The sequence below is a fragment of the Hylaeus anthracinus genome, unplaced genomic scaffold (genome assembly GCF_026225885.1).
Source record: "Hylaeus anthracinus isolate JK02 unplaced genomic scaffold, UHH_iyHylAnth1.0_haploid 12002, whole genome shotgun sequence".
In the NCBI taxonomy this organism is placed as follows: domain Eukaryota; kingdom Metazoa; phylum Arthropoda; class Insecta; order Hymenoptera; family Colletidae; genus Hylaeus; species Hylaeus anthracinus.
Window position 1 is genome coordinate 16968650 of NW_026534349.1, and position 17028 is coordinate 16985677.

Below are 17028 nucleotides of genomic sequence, written 5' to 3' on the forward strand. Positions count from 1 at the left end.
CAATTAGTTCCACGTGCTAAGTTTACCTTCGAAATATGTAAAATTCGTGAATAATTTGAGTATATTAATCAACCTATGTGTCCCAGTACCGGAGAGATGAAATACAAAAAGCGACAAAGGATAAATATGTCGCAAGAATCGACGATCTACTCGTGGACGTTGCGTAACCGGGCAATTAGCCTCGATTGTAACGAGAAATCAACCTGTTCGCCAACGCTGGATACGTTCGAGGAGCGACCTTTAAAAAATCCATTACCGCTCGAACGTCGAAGGAATCATTGTTCTCACCGCGGCACCGCAGACCACGTCCAATCTCGACGGTTTTCTTATAAAACCGTGACCGTGTAATAATTCAAACGCATCGGAGCCACGGAAGGCCAATTATTAATAATTACCTGTCGTTCGCATGGCGAAACGACAGCTAAACACTGGCTTGAAACGCGACGCGTCGAACAACCGACGATAAATTAACATAGCGACGATAATCGTCAGCTTTGACTGGCTTAGTTTCGTTAGCGTGCCGATGAAATAACTTTCCTTCGCGGCGCGGACGTCCGTTATCGCTTCTGAAATAATTGTCGATAAATTTCCGTGGAGCCGTGAGGATGCGCATAAACGCGCCCACGTCTCGCCATAGGTAAGCCGACCAATCAAGATACGCGGATAACTCAGCGATTCGTGCGTTATCACTGCCGATTATCGGGGATTTATCCTTTCGCGGAGTTGGCGAAATATCGCGGCGAGCGTAGGCACCAGGCACGCAAAATGCGGAATCCCGGAGGAAGGGGGGGGGCTCTTTCGCGGAAACCTAAGATAAAATGCTAAGCAATTATTTTTATACGTCTAATTTTTACCTGGTTAGAAATGTCCTGGTAGCGAGCAGCTAGCTATTTATTTATTTATTCAATAGAGTAAACGTGTTCTATGAGCCGTTCATTGCACAAATCGATTAACTTCATAAAACAAAAGATTGAGAAATGCTATGAAATAATGTAGATTGTTTTTTAAAATTCCCTTTATAATATAAATTCAAATAAATATTGTAGAACGCGTAAATACAAATTAACTTTCATCTAACCGTATATAAAATTAATGAAAAAGAATAGCCAAAAAATAATCGTCAGCAATGTTACAATTTTTATGTGACTGGTGGGGTTTATCCATTTTGTGCAGTGAACGGTTCATATGTGAATTTTATGTTACCAGTTTGTTTTTTAAATAGACAAACATAGTCGAGAGGGCTCATTTCACAGCTTAATCCATTCGATAATAAATTTTTAACCGTGTGAGTTAAGAATTATTATACAGGACAAATACAAATATCTAATGCTTTGTTTAAACAAGAAATCTGATATCTGTTTTTAATATCAAAGTAATTCCTCGGATTACATACTTGCGTCAAATTTTGACACAGATGCCAAAACGCTTTAAATTTGCCTAACAGTGAACGTGTTCAAACGGAACACCCAGTGTGCATAGTTAGCACAAGAAACGTCTCGTGCAGAACATAGTTGTCGATCGTGTCAATAGAATGTAACACGGAGTGGGCTTGGTTTACCGGCCGTAATCACGAGGCTCTTGGAATGCAACCACAGTACAATAATCGACGTTTTAACTATCGCGTGCGTGGTAATTATTTCGGTAATTCGGGGTCGCGTAAAGGTCCATCGTTATCGTTTACACAAGATTCCAGTCTGGTTGTTCGATAATGCGCACACTTAACCGTCGTAAAGCTACAGAAAATGTAATTGAACGGCTGCAGCTGCCGATATGATTATAAAATGTAACTGTGACGAACTGCAATTGCAATTACACTTTCTGAGTATAATTATTTCTCGTAACTATAATCGTAATCGATGATTACAAACTGTAATTGTAATTGTAATCAACTGCAGTTACATTTTTTCCATATAATTATAACCGTCCAATTAACGACTCTTGTAAAACACTTCATTAGTATAATTGTTTTTTTTTTGTAACTGTAATGCATGATTACAATCTGTAATTTTACTTCTAATTAATTGTGGTTACATTTTTTTGATATAATTATAATCGTCCAACTGAAAATTGCGAAATATTACCTGTGCTATGGTAATTGATTACGCAATCACTGATCAATTAAAACCGTGACTGATTGATGCACACCTTCGCTTTTATGTCACGAGGGGATTCAGTACGACGACGTTACGCAGTCCATTATTCGTAGTCCGTCCAGTAATTGGAGATGACCATTTTTGACTACAAATTGCCAGCCTCCCGCCAATTATTCGAACGTTTTCGAGACCGTCCTAGGCCAGCCGCGCGTTTATGGCAATCATTAGCGTTAAAACTTATACACGCACGAGCCCGCGACGATTTCTCATGCTGTAGAGGGAACATACACCTCTCTCGTTGCGCGAAGGTTACGCCGTAATTATCCTTCGTAGGAATAATGTTACTATTACGCGCCGACAAGTACATCGTAATTGCTCCGTATGCAAGAAAATAATTCTATCAGTTATGCGCATATTTATACGTGCTCATACGCATCCACATTCTTTGTGACGCCGACGGGATTGTCTATTAGAATCGTCTTCTCGAGGCAAACACAGACAAAACGACTAATAGACAACGAACGAAGCCAACGGGGAATAATTTATTCGTATTTGTTCGACCGAACAGGAGAATCTGTATTTGTTCAATTAAAAATAATCGAGTTCTTCAGGATGACCCGGTTTACGCGCCTCACTCTGTATATGGAAGTTGGACGAGATTCAGGGAACGATTAGGATTTCACACAGTAAACCACGAGGACTTGGGTGACATTTTAAGACCAAACTAAATTGCTTAACCCTCTACGAGCCCCTGTAACTTTCTGATTACGTGCTATAGCATCTGATCAAATTTGACTCGGACTGATTCATTTAAATCGCTCGCGTAAACTGAATCGGTAAAATTTTTTTTTTTTTTTTGTATAACCTTCTTTGACATTCGTGTGAAGTGCGCGCTAGATACATCCATTTTTGTAAGTTTGGCAGTCATTTGTGTACGACGCGAAAAGTTTGTCTAGCGATTTTTGCTATGGAAAAAAACTTGCTATGGTAGAAAACTTGCCTCATGCGAGTTTTTCATCCACCTCTGTTAATGACGATAATATTGAAAAAGTGAAGGAAATCGTATTTGGAAATCGTCGGGTTGGCATTAGAGAGATAGCAGAGGCTCTCAACATTTCTTATGGATCGACTCAACTCATTGTGGTTGATGTTTTGGGTATGAAGCGCGTTGCCGGCAGACTCGTACCGAAAGATCTGAATTTTCTAGCACTCTAGCCTGATTGTGACTAAATTTTTAGCCAAACACGAAACAAAAGTCATTTCTCAGCCACCATACTCGCCAGATTTAGCTCCCTGTGACTTTTTTCTGTTTTCGAAACTCAAATATCCGCTTCGGGGAACACACCATGAGTCGATTGAGGCCATAAAAAGAAATTCGCTGAAGGTACTAAAGGCCATCCCGGTCGAGGCCTATAAGAAGTGTATGAAAAATTTGATTAACCGTTGGCATGCTTGTATTGGCTCAAAAGGAGCCTATTTTGAAGGCGATAATAAAGATTTGTATTAAAATACATAAAAATGTTGTTTTTTTAACTAGTCCGGGTCAAATTTGATCAAATGGTACCATCGTTATTTCGTCAAATAATTTTAGTTTTTTCATAAGGTGACGTATACGTACGTCTGAATTATATAATGTGTGTGATAACTAATAACAATATCGATGACGGTTGGCATCAATCTAAAATGTCAAAGTAAATGCCTTGAAAATTGTCTGCAGAAACAATAATTTTCGATAACCTACTAAGCTTTCTAGCAACGTGACATGGAAAGCATACAATTTCCTTGTCTCTTTGCTTCGCTACTTTCGTTTGTTTATGCACTTTCGTGCATCACAATAGGTTGGAATGCTTGAGCGAATGATTAGGACGATAATAATTATATGATGCCAAATGCCTCGTTCCAGGTAGGCGGGTATCGATCCGAGATCCGATCCCGAAGCATGCAAATTACCCTCGATTCTGGGCAATTTTCTACCCCTGCATAGAATTATAACAAAGTAGACTAATAGCAATCTTCCTTAAACGAAGAAGCGATTCTATGGGGAATCGATTAGACCGCGTTCCCTGCTTCCGCTTCTCGCGCGACCATGAACTATGACTAATAGGTTTTCGTTGCATTATTTATGACGACGCGGCCATCCACGGGAAGTCATCAAACTTTCGATTAAGACGACTTGTATTTTTTGTTTGTTTTTGGTCACCCTTCCTAAATCGGGACACGACGACCTCGATTTCAATTCATTCTTAGCACTAAAACTGCAGAGTTTAATCGATCCGTTCATTGCACGAACCGATTAACTCCATAAAACACAAAGCTGAGAAATGCGATGAAATGGCCTCTAAAATAAATTATTTATTATTCAAAGGCCAACAAAATTTTGTTGTTTAATGGTTTTAATCTTTATTATTCAAGAAAGTTATTATAAATATGAAAAGTTATGACTATACAAAGTTTGACAATTACATTTAAGATTTTCAAAAAGTAGAGTTAATCGATTTGTGCAGTGAACGACTCAATTTATACCTACAATATCACAGACGCAACCGCGCTCGCATGAAATTAATTATCAGAATATTTTTCCCAATGTGACACGCGACCTTTCAATGTCAATACGTTTCCCATCTTTGAGTTAGCATGTTAAAAGGTGGGCCCGAGTGACGGTTAAACCTGGAGAGACCACGACGCGACCTTACTAATAATTCAAGAAGAGTAAGAGGAATGCGCGGACTGGAAACGGGAGACCTTCGAAGTGCTAGTCACCGTAGGTCTTCCTCAGCCTCGTCTTCCATCTCGTCCGCCCTCGGTGCGTCTTTTTCCCGCGACTCGGCGACGATTCCTCGAAATCGAGAAACTGGTCCAGCAACAATTTGTTATCCCCTGGATCGAGCTCGGATCGATCGCTAATAACCTTCCTCGGGTTCTTTTTCGTCTCGCATCGCACAAACTCCGTAAAAATCCGGTGGAAAATCGTGGCACACGTATTTATTTATCTGTCGGGTATATCTTTGAAGAATCTGATCTCGACGCTAACCCTTTCAGACCTGAATTATTTCTTTCTCTCCTACTAATGTAATTTAATTTTTAGAGTTAACTTGGTTAAAATTGGTATGGAAAAAAATAAAATAAAATCCTAATAGTGTAGTTTTCGAGGAAGATTGATCTTCCTTCATGTGCGCAAATAAGTACGTTCACACTAAACGACAATTTTTAAATTTTGTGTACTCAATTGAAAGGGCTAATTTTTTTACTAGGAAACTTGCCTCACAAGCTACTCCTAGTACTTCCTTATCGATAGGCAAACTCGAGGATTCTCACGACCAAAGTAAGATGAAAATTAATTCCTGGCTTTCTTCATTTTTCCTTTACGATTCTTTCGTGGACTTTCTTTTTCCACCTGTTGTTTCGTTCTAAGCCACACACCGTCGCTTAATTAATTACAAAGCGACACCGCGAGTACCCGTTCGCCATTTTACTTTCGCTATTTCACCGACGTTCGTGCAAATGACACAATTTATGGTAAAGAGAAATCCTTTACGGTCGAGACGCTTTGCTTGTTTTATCCGCTGTCACGTCGCGACTGTTCGTCTTCGAACCGTTGGGCATACGCGTCCCTTATATTATCGCGTTTATCGGCCATCAAATCGTCTCTCAGGCTCTTTTTAGAAAGAAAAATCACCAACGAACGGCCCTCCGAGATTATCTCCTCTATCAACCTGCGAGAATGCAACTTTCTGCAACTCTCTTGCGCGCGATTGTCAATTATCGTCCCTGCGTTACCTGATCGATCATACCCCCTCGACGTCCAAGACAGGGGTTGACAACTTTTTAATGTTACGGACCACACTGGAATCGTTTGGATTCGCGAGGAATCCAGATCGAGGGACGCCATCTTAAAATAAATTAAACCGCTTCGTTGGATAAGTTTTCCTTCGGAATAAAAGGAAGCGTACATGGCAAGATTATGCAGGGTGTATCGCTGATAGTGGTACGGGCAAAAAGGGGCTGATTCTTTAAGTAAAACTGAGTCGAAAATGTGGAGTAAAGTTTTTTCATACGGGAACTCATTTTCGAGAAAATTGAGTTTGAGAACGAACTGTAACTAAATGCTCGCGTAGCTATTGAATCTACGAACTTAATTATCTTTGATATAAACACTCGCGTGAAAAAACTTTACTTTATATCTTTAACTCAGTATTTCGTAAGGAACCACCCCCTTGCTTGGTTTTTTTAAGTGAATAACTATCAATTCAATTATTGCACTGGATCCATACATCACGATACGATTATTTCTATTCTTCTTGACACTACTTTACCTTACATAATTCCTTAATTTTGACTCAGTTCGCGTTATCGTACCTCTGTACATTACATTTACATCAGTTGTGTCTTTTATACGCGTTTGTCCACCTAGCTAGGGAACCCTGGGGTCGCTAAGCCCGTACTGTAGCCCCTGAGTATAACGAGATTATACAGGGTGTTCAAAAAAAAAATCATTCAATATTTATATGGTGCATAGGGCATATTGTACTGAGTAAAAAAGCTTTAGTAAACATAGGTCCAAAGGTCAACCGTTGCTGAGATATAAACATTTTTGTTTGCTAGTATCATGATTGTCTTGCTTCCATCGCATTCGATGTTTATGTCAGTGTTTATAAATTGCGTTCTGAATGTTCCCATTCAAGTGTCGACAGTAGATTTCATTGAGATTTAGTCAGTTGTGGATCAGTTGCATGGCCTCTTCGATCCCCCGATTTAAATCCTCTGGACTTCTTTTTATGGGGATATTTAAAAAGCCAAGGGTATTCCACGTCGACAAATGACTTAGAAGAACTACGTAACCGAATCCACCATGTTTGTCAAATAATTCGACAGAAATCTGGGATTTTCGAGAGAGTTCGCGACTCTGTAAGAAGAAGATGCCAAGCGTGTACAGAAATGAGCGGTGGACACGTGGAAAATCTTCTATAAATATCGAAAACCCAGTAGTAAGTCAATCATGATACTAGCAAACAAAAATGTTTATATCTCAGAAACGGTTGACCTTTGGACCTATGTTTACTAAAGCTTTTTTACTCAGTACAGTGTCCCCTATACACCATATAAATATTAAATGCTTTTTTTTGAATACCCTGTATAGGTATGGGAGCTGGTTTCTGAGATTATCACTTGGATCGCTGCAAGAACGCAACTTTCTGCGACTCTGTTGCGCATGATCGTAAATTATTTATCGTTCCTGCGCTACCTAATCGATTATATTAGAGCTAGACTGGAGGTATGATCTCGAGGTGTTCGAACACATTCTTTCCAGCCTGTACGACGACTTCATCGATTACAGGAGCGACGAGTCTTGTTTTAATTTTCTTCATCAACGGTTCTAGCACGCTGGTGAACACCGTACCACGGTTCAACCACCGCGAACAGATAACATTCTTCCTATCGACTTACGTCAGAACTTTACGCGATGACCATCGATGCGAACGTAACATCGTTTATCATCCACGAAGCATCGAGCACCGAGGCCCGTTGCGTACGCATCAGCTATATTCACCGAGCTAGGCGGACCGTTAGCTTTTTACGCTTTTAATTACCCGCAGCTAATTTCAAGACTCGCGATCTCCATCTTTGACGCAACGTTCATCGACGCGATCCATACACATTAAATTGTTTGCCGAGGATGGGGAATATTACATCTTCATCTTAATTTCAGAAGTTCTTATTTTGCTTAATCCTCTATGAGCCAAATTATATTGTTTCTGCAGACAATTTGCAACGGAGTTACTTTGATATTTCAGATCGATGTCGACCGTCATCGATATTGTTTTTAGTTATCACTAGACTGCGGATCTTTATGCATTTGAAGGGATTTTGAATGTGCAAGAAACTACAAAATGCAAACAATATGCAAGAATATAAAAAAGGTTGAAAGCAAAGTTCACGATATAATATTTGTTGAATAAAATAAATTCCTATTTAGGTTCAATGTTTGTAGACACGTTCGCGAAGATTTTATTTTGCATAAAGATCCGCAGTCTAGTTATCACACATATTATCTAATTAAGACATACGACATCTTATGAAAAAACTAAACTTATTTGACGAAATATCGATATATTAGCACATGATATGAAAGTTACATGGTTAATTCTAACCAATGGGACCCAAGAAACCTGCCCTCGTTTATTAACTTCGAAAGAAACGACCTTGGAACAAGTTCTTCGAGTAAATTCACTCGATGATAGCCTTAGAAATTTATTAAAAACATTTTCTCCTTCAAATCCAAGGCAGATATTTAAGTGTTCCATTTTACCTAATCCGTCCTGTGTATAAACCAACACATCCGCATGAAAATTGGCATAAACGTCATTCAAATTATACACTTTCGATACACCTACGACATATTCGTATCAATCACTCGATATCGCCAACAAAAGTTTCAAGACATCCCACGACTATACCCTTCGTGATATTCCTCGTGTCCTCCGCTCGAGTTGCATTAATCACTTAATATATTCAACTTCAACCATACAAAGATACGCCAGTGCAAGGTCTTGCATGCCGTCGCGTTCGATTATGTCGCATTTTCCAGTACACCGAGACGGTTACGTCCGTATTACGGAACACTTCTGACGTTCTGACGCATTTTACAGCAGAGTCGATGCACGTCTAACTAGCACTTCTTTTTTTAGCGTAGTAGACGAACCGACGCGTTTATTAAACATTCACAGCGTACATCTGTATTCGCGTACCGTGTACCGCGTCAACCAGCAAAGCGGTGCAAACGTCATGTGGCAAGGGGAGCCGATATGAACGGGCAACGGACACCCACGTGTGACGAGGCATCGCATAATCTACTGGACATTTAGCGTAGGCCGGCCACTAGCCGCGGTAGCTACAGGTGCTTCGATAAGCAGGTGAAATTTCATAGCAAATAACGCGATTAAATGCGGTGGCGGCGTTCCTTAAAGACAAGTTTCGATTACGCTCGACTGGGAAAGCGTGGAAAATCGTCTCGAGTGACGGGGAAATTACTAGGATCGGATGGACAACGCGTGATATCTGTACGACGAACACCTATTGAATTCTATGAAATATCCGTGAACGGTGAAAGCGATCGCGGAATCTACGCGATTGGTTTCGAAGACGCAATGGAAGGTCTGACGACGTAATTATGCAAGGGCTCAAAGAGCAGGTGGTTGTCGAGATTTATGGAGTGGGCAAAGCGGTGTTTTTCATGGAATTGTCATCTGTGTTTGCTAAAAAGCTTTACAAAAAATTGGACAGTCGTTAATAAACGCCACGGGTTCAAATGAATTTCAATTAAGGGGTGAATTAGGCTAGTGAGTGGGAAGCGGTGTTTTTCATGGAATTGTAATTTGTGTTTGGTAAAAAGCTATACTATAAATTGGAGTCGTTAATAAACGATTAAGAGGTGAGTTAAGCTACGAGTCCATTTATCTATTACTATGTTTACTATGTTTACTATGTTTTTTCAATTTTCATGATTTTTAGCACCTAGCTACAAGATCATTCGTGTTCCCACCTCCAAATCGAGAAAATCCCGTTGATGGCGATATCTTAGGGAAACGACGAGACCTATTAAGGGCTCGCACACACGAGAAAACTATATTTACCGAGACCGATCATCGTTCCACGAGCATTATGTGCCCGTGCACCTGCATGACTTACAAGCTCCGAGTCTATATTTCAGCGGGCGTTAAAGTCGAGGTCGATTCCATCGTGGTGGAGAGCTGTTCGAAGCTCCGATCATTACACCCGTTATAAGCTGTCACATAGCTCATCTCACGCATGCGGTTACGGCCGGCACACTCGCGCCGCGGATACTTTTGAATTTTTTCTATTTTGCAATCAACCCGGCATCGACGCGACTAACTTACGCGCGAGTCGTTTTTCGTTTTCTTTTTTGAAAAACGCGTTCCAGGCGATGAACGCGCCCCGTCAGAGCGACGTTACCCGTGTGTAATTACACGCAACGTGCTTTACGACCGTCCAGAAACGATCCACGCATTCTAATCCGACTGACCTAAAATCCAGTCCTTCTTTGTAGGTCGTATCAACCTGATGGACCTGTACATGGTAGACTAGGTGTGAGAAATAAGTTTGGTGAAACGGTAAGGTGCTCGCAAGAAGGAGGATGAACCGAAGCTGTTGGTGTGGATAGTTTGACACTAAACCTACCACGATAGGTCAAATGACCGTTTTTGTGTATAGTTCTTATGTTCTTATATACAATATGTAAAGTATACACAATTTTTTCGTGTGATATTGAATTCAGTATGCCGTGAAATATTTTTGCCGGTTGGTTTAGTGTTAAAACTATCTTTAACCTTCTATGGGGTCATATAATTTCCGGTTCACATGCTAATACGTCGACATTTTAACAAATAATTTTAGTCTGTCTCGCAAGATGACGTATGCGTCTTAATTATATAATGTCTCTGGTAACCAATAATAACATTGATGAGGTTTTACAACGCCATCAATTTGAGATATCAAAATGAATGCCTTGAAAATTGTCTGCAGAACAAAGAAATTCGGTCCATAAAGGGTTAATTATTTTCTCTTCACATTAAATATCGAAATGAAGAAGAAATGAATTTGTTTTGGCATTATGTAAAAATTGTTCTGCGTGTTACGTAATGGACCAAGTTATAGTAAATACTCTCGGTTAGTCTAAATAAAACGTCGAGGGGGTTAGCATTAAGTTAGCCCAACATTCCTCCACGCTATCGCCAGGGTGCGAATCGATCAGTCTCTTTACGGTTTTAAAAAGAAGAAAAATAATTTAGTCTGCATCAATTTCCTCCCAGAATTATACACAGACTCCGTATTCCATTTAACTACCGCGTATATCATCGTGGTATCCAGATTGTATTAATTTCCATAACTATCTCGCTTAATATTTTGACGGATCTATACATTCCCATTACACGCGACGCGGTTCTGTATATCGATCCACAGTCGCGGGGCGTCGGGACTTTTCCTACCCCGATCGGTTTAATCGCCGTAGTAATCCTATCGATTACAACGTAATATCGTGTCTCTGTATCGTGTAGCTATTAATAACTCACCGGTAGAAGAAGCAACGTGGTCGGGGAATGCCTGGCCGCGGCTTGTCTAAGACTAAGGAAGTGCAGTAGGGGGTCCTCCGATGCTCTCAGCTCGTCCAGAATCCTCCTGGCCTCGCCGTAGCTCTCCAGGTATTCCCAGTAAGAGTTCCAAAACGAGCCGGGAAATAAGTCGCCTGGCGACAGAATGCACGAAACCAATTAAACGCTGCCACAGTGCCATTACAAAGGAGAATTTTAGAAAGTGGTCAAGTTTAGAGTAGGCACCTCAGACTAAGGCACTTCAGTCATCGATAAGGAATTTCTTACGCTTCGAAGAATGCAAAGAACACTCACTATACTCTGTTTTTTACTTCCTTAGGTGGCGGTTTTGTATTAAAATATTAGGGATGAGTAGAAAGTAACGTATAAGAAACATCGTTCAATTCGAATCGAATTCGGCATCCGATCAATTTCCCAAGAAACTTTTGTTTGAAATTTTAGATACTTAACTTGTTTTTTTATAATCAATGATAGTTTACATATTCTCGGAAGTCTCTGAGATAGATATAGTTCAAACAACATTTACTAGTTAATATAATTTGTGAAATTAACAAAAAAAATGCGAAAAGTGGGTCAAAGTATAGAAGCAATAAGTATTTGTACGATTCGTATGACGAACCATTTACAGTAGAGTTTGTAACGTAAACATATTAGTTTATTGCTCCGTACGAATTAGAAAACATCAAATTTCCAGAAAAGTATTTTTAAAAAATAATTTTTTGGAAAAAGAATTTAACAGACTCCAAAAAAGGTACAGTGAAAAGTATGAAATAATAATTAAATAATGAAATAATAATAATTGAATACGCACTAACTCTAGACATAATTGCTTAAAAGTATGAGAAAATGCAGTGAAAAGTGTGAAATAATTTCTATTTAAACTGCATTGTTATTCACCATCGTTTGATGAATTTGGTTAAATTATTAAATATATCATATTAAATGCAATGCACCTTTTTCGGAGGCGGCGCAGATGTAAAAATTTTTTAATTCCGGTTTAGGTTAGGTTTTGGTAGAGGCGGCAATATCGAATGCTGTCAATGTATACATGTTTATTATCTATGAGGAATTAATAGTTAATATATATAGTATGTACACGAAAATATAGTGTGAGTAGATTTGGGGCTTTTTTAAAGGGGAGTGGCGGCCATATTGATTACTGCTAATGTATAATATGGATACTAATATGGATAGTAATGATAGTATTTGGTGGGAGCGGCGATATTGAATAGTGTTAATGAATATGATGTCTAAAGCGGATGTAGTAATAGCAATAATTAATGTCATATTTTTTGTTCCTCGAAAAGAAAGTGAAACCAAGTTTGATAATATTTAATTTTAGGGATAGCTGAGACGATGCTGAACTACGATTTTGTTTGCAAAAGTTTCGAATGGTGTCGAATATTAACGAAAACGAAGCATTATCCGCAAAGGAAATTGTGGTTCAGAATTGTCTCAGCTACCCCCCATTTCCGGTTCTTACACTAATTCAACGACACTCTGTATACTTTACCCATGGAAATACTGTCTGAATAGGTTTGGGATAGTATTTGGTGGCGGCGGCGATATTGAATAGTGTCATGAATATGATGTCAAAGTGGATGTAATGATAGCAATAAATAAAGATCATATTTTTTGTTTCTCCGACAGAAAGTTAAACCAAGTTTAGCAATTTTTAATATACTTAATTCTAAATTTTGCGCCGCCTCCAAAAAAGGTGCATTGTATTTAATATGATGTATTTAATAATTTAACCAAATTCATCAGACGATGGTGAATGACAATGCAGTTTAAATAGAAATTATTTCACACTTTTCACTGCATTTTCCCATACTTTTAAGCAATTATATCTAGAGCTAGTGCGTATTCATATAAATTAACTAGAAATTATTTCATACGTTTCACTGTACCTTTTTTGAAGTCGGTTAAATTTCTTTTCCAAAAAATTATTTTATTTTACTCTTTTTAGTGGCAATCTATAACCAATAGGTTTCATGCAATAACAACAGTTATGAGCAATATACAGGATGACTCAAAAACGTTGGAGGTCCTTGAAAAGACTTCTTCCGCGGGGGAGGGCGGGTTGAAACAATTTTTTCTTAACGAAAATGTTGTTCGAGGCTTCGTTAAGGAGATATTGACGGAGCCTATGCTACCGCAGGCGCTCCACTGGCATACTCGCGCTCTGATTGGTCGGGGGTTTCTGTCAATATCTCCTTAACGAAGCCTCGAACAACATTTTCGTTAAGAAAAATTGTTTCAAATCCCCCCCCCCCCCCCCCGAAACACCCCATTCAAGAACATCCAATATTTTTTGGACACCCTGTATAATTGCAAACGGGATTATCAGGAATACATGTGCAACTACATGTGAAAGAATTGATTGCGTTTGGTAAATTCCTTGTCGAGCTACACCAGAGCATAGCAATTTTGCACCAACAATGATTTTAAACAATGAAAGTATCCATAAATTTTTGAAAATGGGAATATCACGAATTCATCTATTATGAAATGCGGAAGGTTTCATCGCGCTCGGTAATTTCCTCATCGAGTTACATCATATCATTTAGCGATAACAATAGCTATAAACAATACAGAAATTCATAAATTTTTGCATCTGTGATCATTGCGAAAACCTCTCCGGCAGCAAAATGTAAGGGATTTCATCGGTTTCAGGCCAAACATACGTGAAATAGTACGCTTTTCGCGATACAAAGTGATAAAAAGTGGTAAAAAATAAGACAAGGACAAATGTTTTGCTATGGGACCAAATGGCAAATGCTCTTCCAGATGCAAGAAGTTTCAATCTGATTGGTCCATTCGTCTCGGAGTAAGAAGCAAGACAAAATGTTTCTGTTTAAAAAAAAAAACTGATAAAAAATGACAAATCACAAAATGTTTCTTTTACGCGACCAACTGGAAGAAATATTCGACAAGATACAAAAGGTTTCACTTCGATTCATCAAGCCATCTAGACGTAATCGGCAAGCATACCTAAAAATCACGGTTTTTTGGTACAAAGACGGGTAAAAAATGACAAATCGCAAAAAGTCTTAACAGCAGGATCACCGGGGGAACATGCTCTACAAAATGCAACAGGTTCCACTCTGATTGGTCGAGCCATATCGGCGTAATCGGTGAACAGACATTTAAAAAAAAAAAAAAAAAAAAAAATCATGTCGAATTGAGTAACCCCCTCCTTTTCGAAGTCGGTTAAAAATGGCTCTAATAGAGGAATTGAAGAAGATCCCACTTCGAATAACTAATAATTTAGTTAACTTAACGCTTAGAAGAGTTGCAATAATTATAAAATCAAAAGGAAATCCCACGAGGAAAGTAATTATGTACTTGTTATTGGTGTAAATTTCTTTCTTTTTTTAATGAAATTTTAAAAATTAATCAGTTGTGCGAATAATTATTGCTTCAACATTTCTATGGATTAATTCTTTTTTCTTGGTAATTTCGCAACTTACATAAATAACTATATTTTTTTGTAATCTATCTATTCTACAGATTTCCGAGAATATGTAGAATGTCATTGTTTATAAAATATAAGTTAATAAATTACAATTTTACATAGTTTTTTTGGAAATTGATTGGTGTACGAATACTTTCTACACCCACTGTACATTAAATTCAAACAAATAAATTTATAATATGTTCTTATATTTAATCAATTATGTAATCGTCCTCGTTCTCAACTATCTTTTGCCATTTAGTGAGGAAATTTTAATACCGGATCGATAAAAATCGATTGGTACACAGTGAGCTGATAAATAATAAACAAGTATTGATATTCGCGGAAACGACATTACTTTCTGGTCCCCTTAATAATTAAGAGCTATATGCGTGCGCGATACCTACATGTGTCTATCGATTCATCATGTTTACATCTCAAGATACCCTTTTCAATAGAAAAGGTTCAATTTTTTCATTTCAACAAACGTTTTGTACAGGTTTTATAATTCCTTGAAATGTAGGGAATAGTCCCTAACCTTAACAATAAGCGACTCGAAGACGCTAGCTCGTCGACCTATATTCGAGGCTTCGATTCAACCGTCGAACCTCGAACGCATCTTCTTATCGAAGCCGATCGCGGTTCGATACATGGTCGCGAAAATTTGCTCGCAATGATGGAATGCCAGCGTGTCCGAAATCGTCTTCCAGAGATTCGATCCGGCGATACATCATCTCAGCTATCTTCCCTACGAAACTCGTTTTTGCTCGGGGATCTCCTCTCTCTTTTCCCTCGCTTCCTCTTCTGGAGTGTCTTAACCATTACGGAAGAGAGCCTTCCACGGACCGCTCACGCATCGGGGATATGATTTACCACCGAATCATTTCGTCTTTTTTTTTCTCTTTCTCTCTCCACCTTCTCGACTCCATTATCGTCACTCGCCCGTCGTAGACTTCCTTGTGCAGTAAACCACGAATTCTTTAACCGCCCCGTGTTCTCGGAAGTCCGACTTTCTACGTTCGACCGAAATCTCGCGATTTTAATGGGAGCAGCTGGCGCTCGGGAATCGCGGTCGCGTAAAATGCGCCAGGTAGGTACTTTGCCTGATAACGATGCGTTCGAATAGGTGGTTCTTATCGAGATCAAGTCGAGTGCAGTGGAACCTCCGTTAGTCGAGCTTCAGTAGGCGACTTGCAGTAGCTATATTCTCACTATGGAGGTGGTACCTTATTTTCCGAGTTAAAAAACTGATGGTTCTTAAATATATTGCTGGAGATTTTTACGATATTTCTACTAAATTATATTTAACACATTGGTCGCTTCCTCACCCAGAAATGACTGACGGAACTTTTCATTAAGGAATTGAACAAATTAATTTCAAAGGTAAGACGGTAATGAAAATAAATTTGGAATGGATTTACGAATTTGTCGAGGGTAAAACATTAAATACTACTACAAACGTTGGATTATATCATTTTCAACAGTCTCGAGACGAAATTTTAATTTCGTAGAAACGTTCACGAGTTTTAGTCTGGCAGCCAACGTGTTAAAAAATATCCAAAATGGCAAAGTTAGAACCGTTTATGTCACGGGCCATCAAGCTAAACTAAATACGAAACTATCAGAAGATATTCTATTATTTTGGATAAAAAAGCAAAACGTGAACGAACGTACCAAATTTCAAAAGATTATGTCAAGTGCTTTGTATGTAATATATTCTGGCCAAAAAAAAAAGGTACCCCTTGAGTCGAATACTAAACGTTCCACTGTGCCCAGTGGTCTCGTTATACACGAATAAACTCGATCGTAGGAATCTAAAATCTCGCATAAGTCTGATGTACTCACTCGATTTGAAGGTACTGGCGTCCCAATTCTCGAGTGCTCCACGGATCTGAAAGGAAACAAAACGGGTGCGGTAGAATCGGCTCTTAAAACACAATGATCAATATATGAGAGTGGAGAACGAAAGGAGAAGCGAGAGGGAGGATTATGTATAATACATGAAGCATAATACACGAGTCGAGTCGAGGGGGCGGATCTTAAACGAGGGAAGAGTTGAAAACGAGGGACGAGTTGAAAACGATCGTTTGATTACTTTTTCGCATCCGTCGATTGATCTTATTCGTCAGAAAAGTTTCGAGATGAAAGTTTCGGATGGTTTGATTCTGATCTGATTAAATCAGAAAAACCGGAATGTATTTTCCTCTGACCTATTATTCTCCGGAAACGAGCACTAGCTACATAAGAATAATTTTGAAGCTCACAAAGATTGGGTACGTTTTAAATTTCTATAGTGCCTCGACGATTTAATCCCAATGGTTCGATGTTAAATTGCGTTCTGTTTTTTTTT

General features: G+C 38.9%; 1 protein-coding gene across 2 annotated transcripts in view; it reads right to left on the reverse strand.

Moving 5' to 3' along the window:
• Positions 1-17028, reverse strand: part of LOC128892318 (rho GTPase-activating protein 20-like) — a 223089-nt gene that overhangs the window by 166371 nt on the left and 39690 nt on the right. For both annotated transcript variants that reach the window (XM_054152663.1, XM_054152662.1), the window contains exons 2-3: positions 16524-16569; positions 11183-11355 (exon numbers count right to left, since the gene is read on the reverse strand). In XM_054152663.1, coding sequence (XP_054008638.1) covers positions 11183-11355; positions 16524-16569 — 219 coding nt within the window. The remainder of the gene's footprint in view (positions 1-11182; positions 11356-16523; positions 16570-17028) is intronic.